Genomic DNA, 24,100 nt, shown 5'->3' with positions numbered 1-24,100 from the left:
TCGTACGCACACAGGCACACGTATACACAGAGAAGCAAACCACCACACATGCACAGTTTCCACATACACTTTGTATTATTATACTCCAAACACACACACACAGCTATGCGCAAGTTCACGCATACACAAGTCACATAATATGCACCTACAAATCATACACAGCACATACATTTTGTACCATGCAGCCCCCACCCACACAGACACAAGCACATCTTACCACCCACTCCACCCAACCATCCCAACCATAATGGCCGACGACGATTTGTGCAGCTACGCTTCAATTTGACAGCACAAATTGTCCCTATCGAGGTCAAAAATTAGGAACTGCACAAGCAGTAAAATTGATCGCCAGGCGACAAATCATGGAGGGGCGACAATTTGTGCCGTAACACAGATTTTCAGGAAATGAAAAGTGGACTCTAAAGACACACCTAATAACACTGTTCTAAAACAAAAGTTTTCAAGATCAACTGCTAAAAACACATGTTCCTGTTTGTTTTATGATCCCAAATTTTAGCATAATGTAGAAGAGGACTCGCTCTTTCAGAAAAAGTCAAGATTGATTTAGGTTTACCCATTTCACCAATTTTCAGTCCTCACACAAAAGCAGTGTTTGCAACTTTTTGTTCATTTTGTAATTCACGGTCACATTTACTTCTGGTAAAAAATTCACCATGGGGTTTTCAAAAAAAACCTGAAAATGTGACCATTGGGCCCCATAATTGTTCTTGAACTTAAAGAGAAGATAACTTTAGCAGCAACAATATTTCAATCTTTACGAATACAAATAACAACATCTTAGTCAGTGTCCTTACCACTCTGTGTCTTTGAGTGACTGCTCGGTGGTTTCTACATAGTAATCAGGTGAATTCTGGTCCATATTCACCTTACCTACAAAAGCCCTTTGACCCAGTTCAACTGCATAGATGAAATGAAAATAGAACAGTAGATGCTGGGTATGAAAAAAAATTATTAAATTTGAGCAACAGAGATTCCAGAAAACTATTACATGGCATGTCTGACAGATAAGTACAAATCTTGTATGTCAGATAATAAACATCACACAAACAAATTAATCACTGTACCCAAAAGCACCAAGTAACATGAAGTGCTGAAGAAAATTAAGTCCTCCAGTACCAGAATTACCTGATGACTTGGGAGAAATGATGGCAACTGCCTCTGGCAATGACACATCAACAGGCAAACAAGTAAACTACATGTAGGACTCTTGGGCATCACTTCATATATACATGTACACTTCAATCAAATGATATTCATCAAAATCAGACCTGCAAAGATCACTAAGCTTAACAATGCAAGCAGTTTACAAGACAACATGAAGGTGGGGCTATGCCATGTGTTGATAATGATACCTGGCACTCTAGTGCTTGTCAGACATATACAGACATGGCATGTTAAGGTATAAACACTGCATAATTTCTTGTGCCCTGCGATAAGTCTACATGAATAATGAAACAGTCGTACAAAGTGGACCACAGAGCATTTTATAGGAAAGGCCTGATATCACACAAATTGTGTCTGCTAATATTTCAACAACACTGCAAACACAAATAACAACATAAATGTACCATATTCTCTCTCACTGATTTTTATAATTCAGAACTTAAACGATTATGGAGTTACCAACCAGACATGCTTACTGTACTTGAATGTCCGCAGTGACAGGAGAGACTTAATAAAAACATGTTTAAAATGGCCTCATTCAGCACACCTAAAAATATTATGCTCCTAATAGTCATGCCACTGCCAAAATGTTGACAGTAAACCCTTTAGACAGAAGTATGAGAGAGAGAGAGAAAGAGAGAGAGACAGAAACAACAATTGAAAATTCCTGATATATCAGTCTATGAAACGAAATTATGGCACCTGCAATCTCAGCCAATTTCAGCGAAGCCTCCTTGTGAAGAGTTGCAAAATACAACGCTGTGGTAGTGCCGCTTGCCAAAGTTCGTTTCTGTGCAAGGATTTAAAATGTCAGTGAAATTAAAGGGATGGTATAGTATTGGAATGAGGTGGGAAGTAAATTTTTTAAATTTTTGCACGATAATTAGAAACTACTTCATAAATGTTAAAAAGCATACAATTCTCAGAAGAATTCAAAGTTTATTTGATAAAAATCAGTTTTGAAATGGCTGAGATATCAAAAAACAATGACAGCAAAACAAAGCGATCCTAATGAAAAGTGGGTCACACCTTTCATTAGGATCACTTTATTTATAGGATATCTCAAAAGGCCATTTGTAGGTCTCCTTTGACCTCCTTCAACCTGAAATCAGTACCTATGTGATGTAGACACCATTGGTCAACTCACCATTGTGACAGTGATGCATTTAAGTTCTATTCATGACTCTTTGCACAATGTCACTTCTATCTAAATCTTTAACCCTAAAAAGACTGGGGGGGGGGGGGGGGGGGGTTGGGGCCCCCCTCGACATTTTTCACGATAACTCTGTAACGTTAATCTCGCGCCACAATGTTTTATTACTTTTTTCTTTTAAGTCTTGCGCAACTTTTGAGGCAGAATTTGTGACGCCCAGGTACACAGTTCTGAAATCACGCAATATTTTGTAAGTGTATGTCAGACCCAAAATTGCTAAAGAACGTGTACAAATCCAATCCAAATTCTGTTGCTGACCAAAATTCATAAAGGTATCATTATTTTGGCTTCTACTGATCAAAAACAATTTAATGTTGTTTATGATTGGAATAGTGACGTCAATAATTTCCATAAAAAAAAATAAAAAAACAGAAAGTCGAAAACAATGAAATACATAAGAAATTTAAAAAACAATAAAATACATAAGGGAAAAATTTTGATACTGCCTTTTTTGTATGTACATTCAGTAAGAATTCTACAGAGAGTACATGTACCTAGACCAAAAATTAGCAGTTTTGGACCTTTAATTACAGATTTACAGCCAGCTTTTAAAATTTAATTCATAAATGAACATAATTAATTTACTAAAAATAAATTTGAATAATTGTGAAATAATTACCCATTCAGTTTTGTAGATAACCTTGTGGGGGACGCACATGCTAATTTTCATTGCGATCATGTTGTCAATGGCCAAGATCCCACGATCCAACTTAGGGTGTTAAAAATTACATTTTCGATACAGGAAAAACTTAATAGTCTTATGCTATGAAATTTAGTGTAGATGTAGATTATTGAAGATTCCATTTCTGCAAAAAAACTAAATCAACAAAAATAATGATCAAAATCCTTGAACCCCACAAAGGAGGGAATTTGCTCTTGCGACTTTTGCCTGAAACTGTTGTCGCGGGACACAAATGTTAAAAAGCATACAATTCTTAGAAGAATTCAAAGTTTATTTGATAAAAATCAGTTTTGAAATGGCTGAGATATCAAACAACAATGAAATCAAAACAAAACGACCCTAATGAAAAGTGGGTCACACTTTTCATTAGGATCACTTTATTCTACATATCTCAAAAGACCATTTGTAGATCTCCTTTGACCTCCTTCCACCTGAAATCAGTACCTATGTGATGTAGACACAATCCACCAAAATGTCATTGGTCAACTCACCACTGTGACAGTGATACATTTAAGTTCTATTCATGACTCTTTGCACAATGTCACTTCTATTTAAAAAGACTAAAAAGACTGGGGGGGGGGGGGGGGGCTTTTTGGGCTCCCCCTCGATATTTTTCACGATAACCCTTTAAACGATAATCTTGCGCTGCAACGTTTTATTACTATTTTTCTTTTAAGTCTTGCGCAACTTTTGAGACCACATTCGCGACACCCGGGTACACGGTTCTGAAATCATGCAATATTTTGTAAGTGCATGTCAGACCCGAAATTGCTCAAAAACGTGATTTCATGTACAAATCCAATGCAAATTCTGTTGCTGACCAAAATTCATATTAAAGGTATTGAGCGATCATTATTTTTACTTTTACTGATCAAAATCAATTAATTTCATGTTGTTTATGATCGGAATAGTTTTGCCAATGATTTCCATCAGAAAAAAACAATAAAAAACAGAAAGTCGAAAACAAGGAAATACATAAGAAATGAAAAAAAAAATATAAGAAAATAATGCCTCCGGCCATTTCGTTGGCGGAGGCATAAAAAATTTGATACCTCCTTTTTTTTTAATATACATTCATAAGAATCCTACAAAGAGTACCTAGACCAAAAATTAGCAGTTTTTGACCTTTAATCACAGATTTACAACCATTTAAAAAAAATTTAATGCATAAATTAGCATAATCAGTCTATCAAAAATAAATTTGAATAATTGTGAATTAATTCCTATTCAATTGGTAGATTACCTTGTGTGGAACGCGCGTGCGATTTTCATTGCGATCACGCGGTCAACGGCCAAGATCCTCTCTCCTCAGTCCTGCGAGGCATCAAAATAGCCCAGTCTTTTTAGGGTTAAGAATGCATAGCTGCTGAAACAGTAAGATTTTGTTAACTATGAAATTCTTCTCTGAACAATTGTACCTATGTGATGCAGACACGGTGTCCACATCACATAGGTAACCTTCACTTCATATCCATTTACTATAAAAAGGACTAATGAACCAAAATCATCTTTATCAAAAACTTGCATAATTGAAATTTTTCCATTTTGGTTCATGCAAAATATATGCAGAGGAAAATTATAACAAACCATTTTGTTTTTTCATTCCTACTTATTAAAGTTTGATAGTGAATTTGAAGAGCACTTAGTGATACTACCCTGACATGTTCATCTCAGTATTTCATGAAAAATAAAGAAGTCAGTCTTGAAAACTGCATCACATTGAAATGCTATGTACATTATATTAACTTGCATTTCTGCGGACATAATGTTCTAATCAATTTCATTTGGAATTCTCACCAAATAATCCCTCAAGAGTTAAAACAGGGCAAGTGCCATAATGTGTCTCACAAATTCGCGTACAAGAAATTGTACTCGAATGCGATATAAGAGATAAAAAAAAAGATATAACAGACAAAAAGAGATATAAAAAGGTAAAAATTTATGGCAAAAAAGAAACATGCCATAAAAACTTAACATTGGGCCCGTAAAGTTTGTTGACCCAGGGCTGTCTGTGACCATTGACCTTGTGGTGACAATCCACTCACCAAGGGACATCTACAGACTGTACCATCCAAGTTTGGTCACAAACGGACCTATTGATAAAAAGTTATGACCCAAAATAGAAACGCGCCATAAAAACTTGACATTAGGCTCTAAAAGTTTGTTGACCCCTGCTTGTGACCTTTGACCTTGTGGTGATTATCCACTCCCCAAGGGACATCTACCATCCAAGCTTAGTCACAAATTGAATTATGGATCAAAAGTTATGACCCATAATAGAAACGCGCCATAAAAACTTAACATTGGGCTCTAAAAGTTCATTGACCCATGCTTGTAACCATTGACCTTATGGTGACCATCCACTCCGTGACTCCCCAAAGGACATCTACCACCCAAGTTTAGTCACAAATGGAGTTATGGATCAAAAGTTATGTTCCAAAATAGAAATGCGCCATAAAAACTTAACATTGGGCCCTAAAGTTCATTGACCCCTGCCTGTGAGCTTTGACCTTGAGGTGACCTTCATATATGGCAAAATGTGAAACTTTGTATGACCCCTCTTCCCTCGAAGTTTGATTGCAATTGAAGCCCAGAGCAAAGAGTTATTGAAGTTTTTGTAGCGTTACGGACAGACGACGGACAACGGATGGAAGGACGACGGACAGACAGACACCGCAGGCGATCCCTTAGTCTCCCCTCACCTCTGGTGGGCTCGACAAAAATAGTGTCCCCATACAGGTATTCATGAATTTCAATATTTAGCCATAAACTCCAAAATGAAGTATGTTGTTTGAAATTCACTTGAAATTAATATTTAGAATGACTAATGATTCCAAGGACTCAATTTGAGTTGAATAAACTCATGTTGAAATTTTGACCAAGATGCTATGTTTTGTGCCCCAATGCAAGCCGATGGAAAGACACACATCACAAATTGCATTACGATACCTCAAATGGTTTTCACATCACCATAAACATGCTATCTGGCAAGTGATGATCTATTGTGGAGTTTACAAGGAAATGAAAATGGTAAAGTTAGACATTGAGTTCATATGGGTAGGTAATACCATTGAAATTAGTACATGATTTTTACATCTCCCAACAGCATTCTTACATTTCCCGGTGAGAAATGTTTACATTTCTCTGCTTTTTTACAAAATCTGGCATTCTTACAAATCCCGGCCCCACATAGACACCCCCAAAACAACATTTCATGGTAGAGGCATTAAAAAAAGGGGAGGAAGACAATTACACACAAATAAAAAGAAACAACCAGAAAGTTGAAGATTACACTTGACAGAGTCTTTGCCAGTTATTATAATGGTTAATTTGAATGTGTCAAGCTTAACAATTGACAAACATCTTACAACAACTCTCCTGTAGGCTTCTGATGCAAATTTGATGTCCTTGTATTGGGCTTCTACAGGAAAGGTGTACTTATTGAGCCAGTCGAGTAGAGGAAGGTCTAAAGCCGTGCCTGCATAGACATACTGTGGTGCATGGATGTGGGTATCAACCAGGCCAGGCATTAGAAACTGGCTGCAAGGTATGCACAAATTGTGAAAAAAAAATGTAAAAAAAAAGAGAAGTTAAAAACATTGATACATTGAGAGAAGTAAAAATTATCATTTTGACATGAAGCATCCAACAGTAACTTGACAACCAGATGCTGATTATTCATTTTTTGTCCACCTTTTATGATGTTCCACATGTTTGCAGTCTTCAATTACCAGAAAGACTTATGATTAGAGCATTTGCTTGGAACTACAAAGTTAGGGATAAAAGAGCAACTTTCAGACCGAGTACCGGTATTGCTTTTTTTCGTTAATTTGGACATTACAAAGTATGTTTGAACAATGTGTAGGATAGACTATTGCAGATATTATGCAAAAATGAGAATATTCTTCTCTAATTCAAACAAATTACAACAAACATTACAATTGTTACAACTTTGGAAAACTGTTCTTATCTTTTCCCATGTCAAAAAAGCCATTACTTTATTCTGTTGTTGTTGAAAGGAAAAGTACAATATCACTCAGCTGAACTTCATGGCTTGTTTATAAGCACAAACAGGGTATGCAATCATGGTTTTCTCACTTTCAACTGTTGAAACTTCTTGCTAAAGAATGCACCAACTGACAACAAAATTCACACGAGGCATACGTAGACATAAAAAAATCACATGTGGTAATACAACAGATAATTTCCTTTCATTTACTGTTAATTACTGAAGATCAATTACTGTACCACAAAGTCCCTCAAACCAATGCAATGCATCAAGCTAATTTCCTCTCATTTACTGTTAATTACTGAAGATTAATTACCAAAAAGTCCCCCAAACCCTTATTATGTGTAAAACAAAAGAGAAAAAACCCCCAACATTTCACTACTTTTAAATGTAAAATCAAGATTTGAGGTACAAATTCTAAGTCTACCTCGAAGTGTTTGGTATCAAATTGACGCATTTGTTTGTTTGGTTTTTTTTTCCTGCCATTGCTTGCATGCAATAAAAGAAAAAACAGTGGTCCTTTCTGCTGGAGAAAGTTAGAAGGTCCAAAGTCCTGTTATGATATCATAGGTATAATGCTGGCTTATTTCTGTGATATTGTGACCTTTCAACCCATGTTGTAAATGGAGAAACAGCTCATTTTACTGCTTTTCCTGAAAGTACTGAAGATACACTACAATGTACGTAGTGTGCAGTTTGCCAATGAAGGTTCACCTAGTTTTGAGTATTGAGCCATCTTCAAACACTGAGGAAAATAAGTGCAGCCATTTTTAGTATTTTCATGAAGGTATATCCTAATTTGACAACTTTAGAGAATTTGTTTCTTTCTTGAATATCATTGGTTTTTAGCCCTGAATTGTACATTTGTAGTAATTTATTTTGTGAAAATTTTAGCAAATTTGAGCAATAAGAACTTACATTTTTATATATTAACAAATTGCTGCAAGAAAGAATAAAAATGATCCATGCCCACTTTCTACTGCATCAAGGTCATTATGATGAGTGTTTAGTGTCTTATTTCAATGTTTTTTTCCTTTTTTAAAGGTATCATTTAAGCAAAAAACATAGTATTTTGGCTTAATACACCATTGTTTGAGTGTCACCGCTTGGATATCAACTCAAGTCGACATAAATCTCACATTCATTACTCCATCTGTGTTTACAAATACGTAAGAATGGATCTAAACACTAAGTGCACATGTATGAATACTCAAGGTAAAACTGCAAAGATAAATTTTTCATGAAAAATATCATATCTTTCAACATACCAGCCCTATTTTCATAAAACTTTTTAATAATGACCAGTATACAATGTATGTCTCTTACGTACATGGATTCCTGAAAGTTTCATCTCCTTCACTCTTTGGCAAAAGTGATATTATTTTTGATATGAAAGTGGTTTTATATGAATTTAAAGTAATGCCTATGAAATTGATCACCAAAATATGACATTAATTCATACTTAGTGATATGTCATGGTTATGTGCTTATATCGTGGCAAATGAAAGGGGTATTTATCAGGAACATCTAACGGCAATATCAGTACGAAAAAAAACCCCACCAAATTTCTCTTTTTTAATTATTTGTACCATACATATTAGTCATTTTAATGTTATTTGACACCCTTAAGTAATTACAATGCTACATTGTAATCTATGTTCATTTTAATGTAAAATTTTGACTCTTTTCTTTAACATGAAATGAATATTTGCACACTCCGCTAAAACAAACAGCAACTAGAAATGTCACTATGGTGACTGATATGCCTCCGCCATGATGCATGGTTCTCCTATAGGTCTATAGGACAATGTCTTGACAATGTGGGATGACAGTTTCACATAATCGGCAAAATATTGAAAAGACAGGTTTGTCACAAACGTGTTGAATGTTCACTTTCCTTGAATAAGGAAAAAGTGAAATTTAGCTCTTCCACTTGAGCTGTGACCTTTTCACCTACAGTAGTCTCCCCTTTTGGCATGAAACTTCCCTGAAATCTCTACTGGGTATAATACATGCATAGTACATCAAGTTTGAAGAAAAATCCTGCTGGCATTGCATGAATATCAGGGAAATACCACGGTAGTGAAATTTTGAGGAGCTGACCATGACCTTTGACCCTGGCCTCTGACCCCGAAATTCTCTTGACAATCACTACCAAGCAGTATCAACACGCACATGTACCAAGTTCCATGGAGATACCAAAGAACAATCAATTGGAAAGATATGGAGAAAAATAAAGTGAAAGTTTAACTTTTTCACGTGACCTTTGACCTCATGACCCAAAACTCTCTCTGGGTAATCTTTATGTGGTAGTACATGTAAGTTTCAAGAAAATACCTTCAGGCATTGCATAGATATGGAGGAATTAGTGAAATTTTCAGTATTTGACCCTGACCTTTTGACCTTTGACCTTGAGCATGGGCACCAAAGAATTGATAGGCTCAACTTTGCCCACTAATACATGCCAAGTTTCATTACGATATCTCAAACGTTTTTTTTTAGTTACGCTATCCACAAAATTGATTACGGACGGAAGGACAGACAGAAAGATGGACGGAAGGACGGATGGACGGACAATCCCAAAACATAATGCCTCCGGCGACACTTCGTGGCGTAGGCATAAAAAACACATCTTCACCATGTTTCTCATTTTTCCGATATTATGCATTTGCATACTAGTACCCTGATTGTTATATATCACTTCCAATATGATATATGGGTCATTTTTCGCTAAGTGTATATTTCTGTATCCCTCTATTTTTAACGTAATACTGTATAAGTGGAAATTTTCGCAGTGTTGAAATTTTTGCGCATTTCGCGCAACCACAAACTAGCTCGAAAATAAAAGCATGCAAATATTTTTGCTTGCCGTATGTTCTTGTACTCCATGTCTTGATTCTGCAGAATTAAGAACACGCGAAACTTTTTTCACCCGGCCAAGCGCGAAAAATGAGTAGGTAGCGCGAAAACATCCACTTTTACAGTATGCAAATAAAAAAGGTCATTTCATTACTTTCTATTCTGTTTATGATGACTTTCATTCCTGTAATTAGGATAACATACAAAAAAGGGGATGAATTGTTCATCCTGACTTATTTTTTAATTTTCTGGATCTGTACCACTAAAAACCCCACGTCCCGGTGATACTACAAATGTGACCGTGCATCACAAAACGAACAAAAAGTCACACCCCTTAATTTTACATGAGGTGAAACAGGTTAACCAAGTCAATATTGGGTTTTTCGTATTTTCTGAAAGAGCTATCCTTCTTCTCCATTTAATATTGAAGTTTGGGATCATAAAATGAATGGGAAAGTGCATTTTCAGCAGTTTTTCTACAACCCCTTTTTTGTAGAGTGGTGAGATCAGGTATGTCTTTAAAGAGTCCCCATTTCATTTCTTGAAACCCTTTGCCCATTCTTCACTCTCAAGTCTAATAACTTTTGAAGGAATAATGCTAACTGTTTTGAAAGTGAACAGTAATCATGGCTAGAATGTGTTAATAAAGCATTAATTTCAGCCTAATCTGATAATCTCTTCATTGTTGTTGCTCCAGTGGTTTACACCCTGTTTTTTTGTTCCATTCATCGCACAGGTCAGCTAGCACAGTTTGATAAAGATTAAGCACTTGAATAGACCCTGTACTTCAGAGCCTCTTTTCTCAGTTCACACTTTACCAGAGTGTGTGCTTTCTTTCCAGTATGTAGATACATGTAGGTTAGGGGAGTCCATTTCAGTTACGCTGTACATCATTTTAAACGTATCTGGGCAATTACCCCCAGAGGACAATTACCCCCCGGCCAAATACTGGTTAGTGGTAAGGTTAGAGTAAAGATTAGGGTTAGAGTTAGGTTTAGGTTAGGAGCTTGGAATAGGGTTAGGGTTAGGGTTAGGTTCAGGATTAGGATTAGGATTAGGGCCAGGGAAAGGGTGCGGGGTAATTGCCCAGGGGGTAATTGCCCTAGACCCATTTTAAAGCTTAGAGTCCGCTCTTTCAGAATCTACCCTTAACTAAAAATCCATGTACTGGTAACTTTTTGTTGGTTTTGTGGTGCAGGGTCACAAACAAGAATTCTAGCGTTGTATTTCAAGATTGAAGCATGTTGAAACGTTTTGGAATGCTTTTTGAATTACATGTAATTTCAAAGAGTAACTATAAACACAAGCATGTATTACATTGTTAGCACAAGATATACCAATATCAAACTATTTAAGTAAAAATTAAATTCAAAACTAAAAATTGTGTGTCCCGCAATTTTGCGTCATCTCAGTCATGAACATTTAGGGCGCCACTAACAAAAAGTGTTGGGTAACCTAGGTATCGATTTTAGTTCTACATGTATGACAGTTATACGCTGAAGGTGACTCACCTTGTTTTCCCCATACATTGTATTTTAATCCAGAGAGTTATAATTTTGGGGGAGCCAGGTCATAGCTTCACTCAGTGTCATCTCCGACCGCTCAAAATTACATTGTATCAAATCAAATCAATCTTTAATTTTGGTGGCATAAATGTGTAACAAGAGAGAAGATCATAGCACCCTCTATCAGCACACATGGTTCTTACAGCAGGTGAATGGATTAGGAAGATGATATGAGGCCATTAATCGTTGGGCCCATCATCTTCGTCATGAAAAGTGATGGAGATGACGTTGACGGAATTTATTCATTTTCTAAAATAACAATAAAGTGATAACAAAAATGCATGGTGTTAATCATATTGGAAGTCCTTTAATAACTGAGCACTCTGTTTATCTTATGTTCAGTTGCATTAAATATAAAATCTAACTCTAAATTTGTTTAATGCTATATTAGATTACAAAATGTCATCTCCATCACGTCATCTCCGCCACGTTAGATTTTGCCACGTTAGATTTTGCATTTGTTATTCACTACTGCAGTGCTAAAAATTGATAGTTATGGGCAAGTCCAAGATAAGGTCCCCTCAGAAGGCAAAAATTCATCTTTGCTCAATATTGACATGTTTGGTTTCATTTTGAAGCTTATGAGTTGAAGTTTTGATTTCCATGGAGGAAAAAATTATATTACGTAAATTTATGCAAATTTCAAGGGCTTCATTTGCATAATTGTGAAACACAGCGTTACGTATGGGACATTTATAAAAATTCATATTAATTAAACGGAAAGCAAATGATATTTGATTAATATGTGGACATAAGAAGTTGATCAAATAGTTTAACTTTGTATGAAAATTTAGGGATTATGCAAATGATTATGCAAATTAGCTCGTGTCCTATCATGAGATGTCCCATACGTAACAAATTGAGGTCATTTTTTTAGGTTTTTTCTGAAATTGCTAAGGTTATATTAATGCCCTTTTGGAAAGTTCTAATTTATTGTTTAGAGAAATTAAATACCAGAGAAAAAAGAAAAAACAGCAAAAGGAATATTTTTTATGAGGCATTGAAATAATGTTACGTATGGGACAAATGCGTTACGTATGGGACATCCTCATACATAATGCATGTGAATGCATGTAGCTAGCTGGGAATTTCTCTCAGTACACAAATGGTCAATCATCCTGAAGAAAGCATCCCAACATTGTAACTGCTTTTTGAGTTATAGACACTTTAAACAATACATGTACTTGACTGATCAATTTTCAGAAAGGGGGAGTGGAAAATGGCAAAATACACAATGAAAAATCAGCATTAAAGGGATGGTATAGTTTTTTGTAGAAACGGGGATTCAGTTTTCAACATTTACTGAGATGATTGGAAACCAATTATATGAATTACTAAAGAGCATACAATCCTAAGACAAGAGGAATTCAAAGTTTAGTGATGGAGATCCAATTTGAAATGGTTGTGATATAAATATTTTAAAAAAATATAAAGTAAAATGATTTTTTTTTTATTGCAAGTGATACAAAAATTGTCCTTATTCAGGTTTCAATAATAGCCACGACAAAATTCATGGGTATACATACTGAGGTGTGACTCGAATCAATGACCTGACTGCTAGACAGACATCATATATCTACTCGATCACTGAGGTTCCACGCAGCAGGTATTGCTTATTTATAAAAATTAATATTTCTTGTGTCAAGTTGCTTTTTATTGAAACGAAATGGCAAACTGCCCATCATCAATGGAAGTAAACACTTTAAACTATTCAATTTTTCAATAGTAACTATCCTGATAGAAATAGGGCATACACGTGTACATACTCCGGTTGGTCATAAAAATATAGAATATGATTAAATATGACTATGATGGTAAATATTTGGGGAATATTGTTCCCTTGTCAATCTGAATCAGTATTTGAGTAGTTTCAACTGATTCCATTTCAATAATTATGCAAAAAAAAATTATATGGGTATTTTGCAAAATTATTTTGCAAAATACCCATAAACATGTCTCTCCACACACTAAACGAATGGGGGACAAAGGGCATGCATACTCAGGTTGGTCATAAAAATATAAAAATATGATTGAATATGATTAGGATGGTGAATATTTGGGGAATATTGTTTCCTTGACAATCTGGATCAGTATTTGAGTAGTTTCAACTGATTTTACTTCAATAATTATGCAAAATACCCATAAACATGGTTCTTCACACACTAAATGAATGGGGGACAAACTGTCCCATACGTAACTGTCCCATACGTAATACGTCATGTCTGTCTTTAATTAGAACCTGTAATTAGAGCTTTTTACCTAATGACACGAAACTTACCTGTGATAATCTTGAGTGTTGTGACTTTCATCACAGTGAGTTACAAGTTGTAGAATGAAATACTTTCAGAGAGTTTTGAGGTTGAAAAAAATGTTCAAAAAAACAAAATTTTTCTGGTCCCATACGTAACGGCACTTATTTTCTCTTCCAGAATATAATTGTGAAGGTCATTTTTCTCCATTTTTTGCATGATTATACTTCTCCTAGATATCAATCACCGTGATAAAGTTTAATATGATCAAAAGCCATTAACACTATTTTTCAGGTCATAAAAGTCTCTGAATGTCCCATACGTAACGCGCGTGTTATCTTGGACTTGCCCTTATCTTAAGTGAAGAAACACCTCATAAAGATTGCACCTGTATTTACTGAAGTCAACATTCATCATGATTTTCAAACTTTTTGAAAGAGTTTCCATAATTTCTGAGACACTTTTTCCTTCAATAATATGTAAGGCCAAAAATTTACACTTAGCGAAGAATGACCCATATACATTGTACCTGTGTTAATAAATTACTATGAACTTCAGCATAAACCACAAATCTTTAAATTGGAATAAAGTCACTTATGAAATCCTTTAAAAATCCTATTGAGTGTAGGCACAAAGTACATGACTGTCTGCCATTGTCAAAAAAAAGGTCTAATCTGATACTGATCATAAAATCTCTACACATTTCACTCAACATTATATGAGATTGTAAACTAAACTGTGTAAATAGATTTATGATGGACCTCCTTGCCAATCCAAACTTACAAATCTGTCAAGTATGTGACACAATCAGCTGAAAGACACCTTGTTCTGAGTTCTTCATCGAGATCACTCTCTGGTGTAATGAACAGAATCTGTAAAACAAAACAACAAATATGAAAACAAACTTTGACAGTGTTCATAGGCAGATTAGGCAAAATATTTTACTTTTATGTATAATCTGAGATGAGAGGGATAAGACTGTCTCTGTTCATTGGTAACTAACTTTCAGAGATAACAATGAGTACTACGTATTACAAAAGAAAACCTAATGGTGTCATGAGGGAGTGTACAACTGCAAAACATCAGTATGTTATGATGATGCCATTTAAGTATTGACTGTTTGATCTCCATGTTGCTTGCCCTTGAGTGGATCAGCACAAAACTGAGCTCAATTCATGTACACAATAATTCTTGGTTCTGTTGTTGTTGTTGTTTTTTGTGTCACTATGACAAGTATCTGTAATATTGATGATGTTTAATAGCAACACAATGTCTACACAGCATAGTTTTATACACTGAGCAGTAATCTACAAAATAATAGACTGCAGTTCTGCTGTGACTTAATTTCTGCCATAATATTGTAGATGTTGTATTTGTTCAACACCATTTCTGTTTGGACACTTTTGAGAAGCCAAGGATATTATGTCTACAAGTGCAAGCTTTGCAAGACTTTGTGTTTCAATACAATGCTAATCTGTCCAACATCACAATGCTTACATTCTTCTTTCTTTTCTTCTTTTTTTTTGCAAGACACATGAACTGCAGAACTGTGGATAAGGCAATTCTTCTCATACATTGTAAATGTCTTTATAATCATCTTTTATGTATTTTCTTTTGATAGCAAGAGACTATGTAAAGGTTTTTGTTTCAGCTCTCGGCCATACCACTGATTGTGTAGTACATGTACATACCGGGTCAGCATGGGGAATACACTCTGCACCACAGACTCATTCATGTGCTCACTTGTTAAACCATGGGTACAAAATCAAGTCAATGAATAATGTGCTTATTACTTTGTAAGATTAGAATGTACTGGTAAACTAGTGAAACCACTTGCCAACTTAATGTATTTGTAGCTGAACTTTGGTAAAATAATGATCAAGAGATTTGTTGTTGTACCAAATTATCATGTCATATGTCTCAAATGAATTGCAGTTTTACAATGTAATATATTGTATCAACTACCAGCTCTGATCAACAATTTTTCATTGTAATACAGTTTCAAAGTCCACAAAACACATACAATAATTCCATTGATTGTCTTTATATATTTTATCTTGTATTAGGCCTAACAGTACTAGTAATCGTGATGACGGCAACATGAAAGAAGTCTAAAAAAATCTTCATTTTCATAAGAACGAAAGTTGAGCAACAGCGAAGACACACACAGCGTACCATTAGCCAATTGTAAATTTTAAGTTCGACTTGAGTAGGCTAGTACTTATATCATACAACACCTATTTAGAGTGTAGCTATCCGATTGGTCGATTGCCCATCACGTGACATTTAGTGAAAGGTTCTATTACACGCTCCGGCTGTCTAAACCGTGCAATTATGATTCGACCAAAATGTTCTATTGCACGCGCTCTGATGTCACAATAAATAAACATGTGCCACGTGCACTCAACAATTACAAGTGCGCTTACAAGCGCGTACTTTTGTCACTCATTTTTGTAAACAACTTCGTTTCGCATTGTACGAACAACTCATGTAGTGTTATACAGTGACTGCAACTGTGAGGCTACTCATTCGTCTTTCACGGAAAATGGTTGCCATTTCTGTGCTAAATTCAAGAATCTGTGAGTACCGGTACCAAAATCTGTTGACGTTCGAGGTGTTGTATAAAACAAATACAGTCAAACCTGTCTATAGCGGCCACCCAAGGGAGACGGAAAAAGTGGCCGTTATAGAAAGGTGGCTGCTATAGACAGGTAATCCAACTTTGTGCGCATTGCTCACATGTAGGTCCTACTATGTATCACATTGTATCCTTACATGTAATTGTATGTGTGTACGTATGCACACACCGTGTGTTTCATGCATTTAACCATGCCGGAGTATATGAAATTGTTGCACAGTATGTGTATTGTTGTGAAGAAAGCTTGACACTAGTGCATTAAATTATGACTGAATGAGGGATGAATGTAGTGGTGGTGATCACTGAACGTTACTGCCCCGCACGGCTACAAAACAGAAAAACATCAACCCCTGAATTATCGGCTCGGCTACGGCACCATTGGGTTTTTGGCCGCTATATAGACAGGTTAAAATCTACTGCGGGAAACAAAATTTGTGGCCGCTGGCCGCGTTAGACAGGTGGCCGCTATACACAGGGTCTTCAACAGGGCTTTTCTCCAGGGGAATTTTTCAGTGGCCGCTATAGACAGGTGGCCGCTAAGGCAGGTTTGACTGTAGTGTATGGTCTATACGCGTGCAATGGAACCAGATTTCACACTTGGTGAAAGATGAGGTGCACTATTCAACTCGGCTTCGCCTCGTTGAATAGAGCGCCTCTATCTTTCACCTCTTGCGAAATCTGGTAGTGGTAGTGGTACCATTGCACTTGTGACCATTCATTATTAATTGTATACTACAGTAGATCCCATGAACGGGTAACCGCAGCAGCGACCCCATACGGACAAATACGTACTGTGTTACAGCGCCCCGCGACGGGGTTAATGAACGGGTAGACATACTACAGTGCACTCCCATTACGGTTATAACGAAATTTCGTTATAACGAAGTAAATCTTCTGGTCCCAAAATGTTAATATTACCATTAAAGTCTATGGCGCAAAATTTGCTTATAACGAACACGGTTATAGCGAAATTTCCATTACATTTGTATAACAAAGTCTTTTCCGAGTGCCACAGACAAGGAAAAACAAAAGAAATGTGCTCCGTTTAAATATAACGAAATGCGAATTGCTTTCGAAAATACGTAGCGGAACAAGCATTTATAGCGTCTCTGCATGGGTGAACGCTTCACACCATTGTGTGTTCCCTCCTTGTGTCACGCACAGTTTCTGAGGGGAACTTGATGGGTTTATTACTGTAAAGTGTATACAGTTATCCCATCACGTTATAGAACTAGAGCTTTCCAGTGTATGATGAGTATTCAGAGAACAGATTCCTTGTTTTTGTTATATATTGTATTTGTTCGGTTATAACAAAATTTCGTTGTAACGAAAGAAAACTGCCGGTCCCTAGCATTTTCGTTATAACGGGAGTGCACTGTATAGTCAAGTAATATGGTAAGTTATAACCCCCATAGGCCCCGGGGGAGGGGGGGGGGGGGAGCACCTCGCGTTATATAGGGCCGGCTGGTCATGGTTGCAGTTTAGGATAGACAGTGCATGTGCAGTGGTAGTGACCGATCGGGCAATCCCAATGCGATAGACAGAATCGTTTTTGTTTGTTTGTTTGTTTGTTTTTTTACCTTGCCATTTCGATGTTCAAAACCGATGGCGAAATTACCCAGAACGTCCAGTGGTTTGGAGGCAGTTGAGTGGACCAGAGTGCCACAAAACACTGTGGTGGCGTTAGTATTGGCATGGCCTGTGTCTGCCATGTTCATGTAGACTTGTCTCACCGATCGGCCGACCGTAGCTCGTACGCACGCTTGCCCGGCCCGTAACCGTCCGGCTGATCCACCGTCAGGATGCTGTAGCAGGTTGGACGCAGCAGACGAAATCCGGTCTTCATCGACGGTACGTGCTACACTGTATTTCGATGAATGCGGCCTGTCAGTGTCAATGGCAAATGGCGTTTGTTCTGTTCTTTTTATTATATAGCGTTGAAGAAAGCTTGTTGGCTGTTCGGTGTTAGACAAAGACCAGGGAGGTCAGACGCCTCCATTACTCATGACATTAGATCTTATCCCATGTGATAACGTTTCTGGTCTGCCGCATCCACGCACGCACCCGCACGAGATCTGCACACAGGATCTGCACTGAGGAGCAGCAAATTCAATACGCTGAGATGAGTGCAACGTGCAGAGTCGAGTCGAGTCCGTGGTACAATACCGCGCGACCTGCTAAAATTGCTGCGGAGCGAGGCGAACTGTCTACTGCTATCCTCCTAGTCTGTAGAGATACCGCAGGCAAGAGTATGCTACAACATAACTAGTGTACCCTGTACCATTGTAATCAAAACTAAAGCAGATTATAGAAGAAAACCACAACCTTGCGACAATCAAGGACAAGGCCGGATACCAGGGAACTCGTGCGTAAAAATGCACGTACGATCTAGATCACTTTTATTGTACAGTAGGTATTAAAGTATCAGGGGAGGAGAGTCGTCTCCTGCATGCATGCCTATGCCATCCTGGCCGTCGTTTGTTGTTGTTGTTGTTGTTAATTTAAATTAAATGCCGGCTAAAAATAGTCTGGCTTCCAGACACTCTGCCCGTACTACTCAGTATTTCGCTATTCATCTGGATATTGACGGCGTCAACATCGAACATACAATTGTAGTTTTGTGTCCACAGAACTCTACACACGGAATTCTTTGTTGTTGTTGTTGTTGTTTTTTTTTTGTTCTTATCTTAATTTTAGGCGTGTGTATCATTCAGTAATGAATATTTACGCCTATTTTGTCCTGCAGAGCCTTTGCCTTCGTCGCGGGGTCAGTTCAGTCCGCGTTTGTTGTTGTTGTTATTATTTTGATTTTTTTAAGGCGTGTGTCATTCAGTTGTGAATATTTACGCCTAAAATACCTACTGAAATTTATAGGGTCCTACTAATATCTTTTTTTTTCTTTGAAGAACGCAAATTCAAATAATAAGGGAGAAAAAAAATCGCTGCATTATATATTGCCGCAATTTTGGAGATTCTGAAACAGACTGTCATCACCAAAGAGGTTCTAGAACTTCTTTGGTCATCACCCATCATCAACATGGGCCGTTTTTGCGTATTTTCTGGCCAGCCCGGGTCGCTATCAGCGCTATTCCCATCAACTGCAAAAGAATTTCCAGAATTAGAAGTTAACCAAGTTTCACTTAGTCCAATGACTAAAAATGGCTGATTCATATCAGATTCCAGTAAAAATCTAAACTCATCGAAATGCTTACTTATACCCCTTATATTCAAATGCAGCAAGGAAAACGTATCTTTAGAAAAAAATTAGTGTACATAATTATCTTTACATTGGTTCACAGTGATATAATTACACAAAACGTTCTGAGTTAAATCAGAATTCAAATTGTGACCCTGCACCTCAAAACAAACAAAAAGTCGCCAGACATGAATATCTAGTTAAGACCATATTCTGAAAGAGCAGACCTTAAGCTTTAAAATGTTGTATAACTCAAATCAAATGGACTCTCCTAACCTATTTAAATATTGGAAAGAAAGCACAAACTCAGGAAAAGTGTGAACTGAGAAAAGAGGCTCTGAAGTACAGTGTCTATTCAAGCGCCTTACCAAACCGTGCTAGCTGTGCGATGAATGGGACAAAAAAACAGGAAGTTAACCACCAGAGTAACAACAATGAAGAGATTATGAGATTAAACTGAAATTAAGCATGCCTCATTAACACATTCTGTCTATAATTAATGCCAACTTTCAAAGCAGTAGCACTATCTTTTCAAAAGTTATTAGAGTTGAAAGTGAAGAATGTGGACAAGGTTTTTCAGAAATGAAAAGGGGATTCTAAAGACACACCTAATCACACTATTCTACCAAAAATGTTAGAGATAAATTGCTAAAAAAACACACTTTCCTGCCCGTTTTATGATACCAAAGTTTAGCATAATGTAAAAGAAGACCCGCTCTTTCAGAAAATATGAAAAAGTCAAGTTCGGCTAGGTTGACCCATTTCACTTATTTTCAGTCCTCACGCAAAATCAGTGTGTGTGACTTTATGTTCGTTTTGAGGTGCACGGTCACAATTATCAGCGACAAGTTTATCATAAGGGGTAATTCGTGTACTATCTGTCCCACTAAATGAACCAGATTCAGACATTGTATGCCTAAATAGTTCAAAGAGGTCATTATTTGAAACGGAATGAAACGGCGCATTCATGTCATATAAATCAGCCATTAAAGATGCGGGGGGAAATGTATTAGAATCAGCTTTACATATAAAACTATAGTGACATGAATCAATTCGTGATAAGAGGAAATAACCAGCCAAAGAAATGTGGCAGAATACGAGAGAAATTGACGGACATGAACGGCGTCAGAATCAGAACAAGCTAACCCTGCGGAGTAGAACGGAAAAATGGAAAAGAGTTCAAGTTTCAAGTTCAAGTTCAAGTTTATTTAACCAATTCATTAAACATTTGACATTTTACAAAAGGATACAGCATTAAGAATAATGAATGGTTTGGGACCCCAAAAGAAGCAGAGCTTGTTAAAAAGGGGTCCCGGATAAACATATAAAACAAAGCAAAACATGTGTACTAAAGTTTTAAACATATTAACAAGAAGTATAATAGTAACATATTTACATGGGACAGATGCAACACAAGCACACACACACACACACGCGCGCACACATTCAATCACACAAACACGCGTCACAAAAACGCTCATGCACATACATATAATTCACATGAAATTGCAGAAAGATACTTTCTATTTTACTATACTTTTAAATTAAGCTTCCCTGATCAATTCTTGTTTTACAAATTTCCCTCAAGATAGATGCGACATGTACGTTTAAAGTTGGATAGTGATGAGGCTGACCTAATTCTCAATGGCAAATTATTCCATTCTCTGATACAAACATATACAAATGAATTTTGGGCAGTTTGAGTTCTTGCAAAGGGTTGATGAATGAGATTACTTTTACGCGTATATTATAAGCATGAACGGTAGAATTTAACACAAACGCATCCTTCATGAAAGATTTCGGATCACCTTGTGTCTTAAACATAAAAATCAAGCAACTCAAGATAACTAATTTTTCAAATGGCAAAATATGAAGTTGAATAAACAATGGCAAACTTGGACTTCTATAGTTTGAATTTGTAATATACCTTACAGCGTTTTTCTGAAGAACAATCAACTTATCTATATGAGTCTTATAAGTATTTCCCCAAGCTACATTACAGTATAAATATTACATTAAATGAGGCATAACTATGGCATTATACAGAGTAATTAAGGTTTCTTTTGGTAAATAGAGACGTAACTTGGATATGATACCAACACTACGAGAAACTTTAGTACAGACGTAACTGACGTGGTCTTTCCACGATAAATATTCATCGACTTTAACGCCTAGGAATCGTACATTTTGGCTTCGATCAATCTGGTTACCGCCTATAACCAGTGGAACAATGTCATTTTGGATTCTTTTCCCTCTTAATCTAAATACAACATATTGAGATTTGCTAGTATTCAATAATAGTTTATTACAACAAAACCATTCAAATATATTACCAATTTCATCATTTACAGAGTTTATTAAGGGTAACAAATACAGTCAAACCTGCCTTAGCGGCCACCTCTCTATAGCGGCCACCTGTCTATAGCGGCCACTGAAAAATCCCCCCGAGAGAAAAGCCATGTTAAAGACCCTGTGTATAGCGGCCACCTGTCTAACGCGGCCAGCGGCCACAAATTTTGTTTCCCGCGGTAGATTTTAACCTGTCTATAGCGGCCAAAAACCCGATGGAGCCGTAGCCGAGCTGATAATTCTGCTTTTTAGCCGTGCCAGTCATTTCTGGGCAACATTCAGTGATCGCCACCGTTGCATTCATCACTTATTCAGTCACAATAATGCACTAATTCATGACTGTGCACATGCTACATCTAGTGTACTGTGCAACAATTTCATAAACACCGGCATTGTTCTAGATATGCATGATACACACGTGTGCATACGTACACACATAAATGTACATGTATATACAACGATGATACATGTACATGTAGGCAATGCACACAAAGTTGGATTACCTGTCTATAGCGGCCACCTGTCTATAACGGCCACTTTTTCCGTATCCCTCGGGTGGCCGCTATAGACAGGTTTGACTGTAGTTGTGGTGGGCAAGTAAGCAAGTGTCATCTGCAAAAAGCGAATAAGTAAACAAGCTAGATGAATTGATAATGTCATTAATATAAATAAGGAACAATAAAGGGCCTAGGACTGAGCCCTGTGGAACACCACATGTTACTTGCCTCGACTGTGATTTAACTCCATTTACCGTTACACATTGCTGTCTATTTTGCAAGTAATCTTTAAACCAAGCTAGAGCTACCCCACGAATACCATAATGCTCAAGCTAACACAGGAGTATCGAATGGTCAATAGTATCAAAAGCCTTCGACAAATCTAAAAATATACCAATACAATACCTGCCACTATCAATAGCATTAACGACAGTATTCACTAAATTCAAGACACCCATGCTCGTGGAACATTTTTTCCGAAAACCAAATTGCTGTGGAATCAAAACACTATATGATTGAAGATAATCATCCAATCTTTTATACACAATTTTTTCAAGGATCTTTGAGAAAATGGGCAACAAAGCAATTGGTCTATAATTTTCTATACATTTGTTATCATTCTTTTTAAATACAGGGATTACATTTGCTAATTTCAATTTTTGTGGAACAATTCCTTGTGAAAGAGACTTGTTGAAAATATCACACAAGGGATCAGCAATATAATGTATACAACTCTTTACAACCATTGGAGATACATCATCTGACCCACATGATTTTGATGGGTTTAGGGCAGTAGCAAATTTTATAATTTCATGAACAGATGTTGGAGTAAAATACAATGATGAGGAGTGACTTTGCACAGATAAATATTCTAGAATTAAACTTTTGGCAGCGGGTATATCATTGGTTATCTTTGAGGGCAAATCAATAAAATATTTATTAAAATATTCAGCTTTATGTAAATCTGACTGAAGTGTAATGCCATTATGGTACATTTCACTCGGAATTAATGGTTTCTTCCCTCTCCCTAATAATTCATTTATGTGATACCATGTCTTCTTGATATCATATTGAGTAGACCGAAAAACATTATCATAATACCTCTTTTTGCTCTGTCGGACAGCAGAAGTCAACAAATTTTTATATACCACATACTTTTTAAAGTTTGCATCACTTCGATCTTTAATAAACCTAGAGTACAACTTATGCTTCTGATAAATAGATTTCAGGAGGCCTGGGGTAATCCATGGTTTTCTGCATTTTTTCTTTGACTTCTTCTCAACTAAAGGAAAAACTGAATCATATAGTATTAAAAAAGTATTAATAAACTGTTCATAAGAGTCATTAGCATCATACAAATCATACAAACAAGACCAATTAACGTCAGATAACTTTTGCTTAAAAACATTAATCTTCTCTTCATTAATAACACGCCGAAAGTAGACGAGAAGACTCAGTAACATTGAAGAAGACAAACATGGAACACACACAACAAGTAGACAAGGATACATGAAGTGTCTCAGTGGGCTTCCGAAATGATAACAATAGCATGTGTAGACAATCCAAACAATGCAAACAATGTCGGACTGAACAGGGTATAATGCTGATACACAGGATTGTCTCACGAGATCCCTCGCACTATGTTATAAATTTATGCA

The 24,100-nt window shown here is 36.6% G+C and overlaps 1 protein-coding gene across 1 annotated transcript in view; it reads right to left on the bottom strand.

The window, feature by feature from the left end:
• The window catches only part of LOC139731802 (guanine deaminase-like), a 53,003-nt gene extending 34,790 nt beyond the window's left edge, over positions 1–18,213 (bottom strand). The window contains exons 1-5 of the mRNA XM_071642680.1: positions 17,981–18,213; positions 14,546–14,634; positions 6,449–6,620; positions 1,888–1,975; positions 816–918 (exon numbers count right to left, since the gene is read on the bottom strand). Coding sequence (XP_071498781.1) covers positions 816–918; positions 1,888–1,975; positions 6,449–6,620; positions 14,546–14,634; positions 17,981–18,118 — 590 coding nt within the window. The 5' untranslated portion in view covers positions 18,119–18,213. The remainder of the gene's footprint in view (positions 1–815; positions 919–1,887; positions 1,976–6,448; positions 6,621–14,545; positions 14,635–17,980) is intronic.
• Between the last annotated feature and the right edge of the window lie 5,887 nt (positions 18,214–24,100).

This window comes from Diadema antillarum, unplaced genomic scaffold, assembly GCF_040938485.1.
Source record: "Diadema antillarum isolate AM-2024a unplaced genomic scaffold, OU_Dant_1.0 scf00000023, whole genome shotgun sequence".
NCBI classification, from domain to species: Eukaryota; Metazoa; Echinodermata; class Echinoidea; order Diadematoida; family Diadematidae; genus Diadema; species Diadema antillarum.
This window is presented reverse-complemented; position numbering and strand designations above follow the sequence as displayed.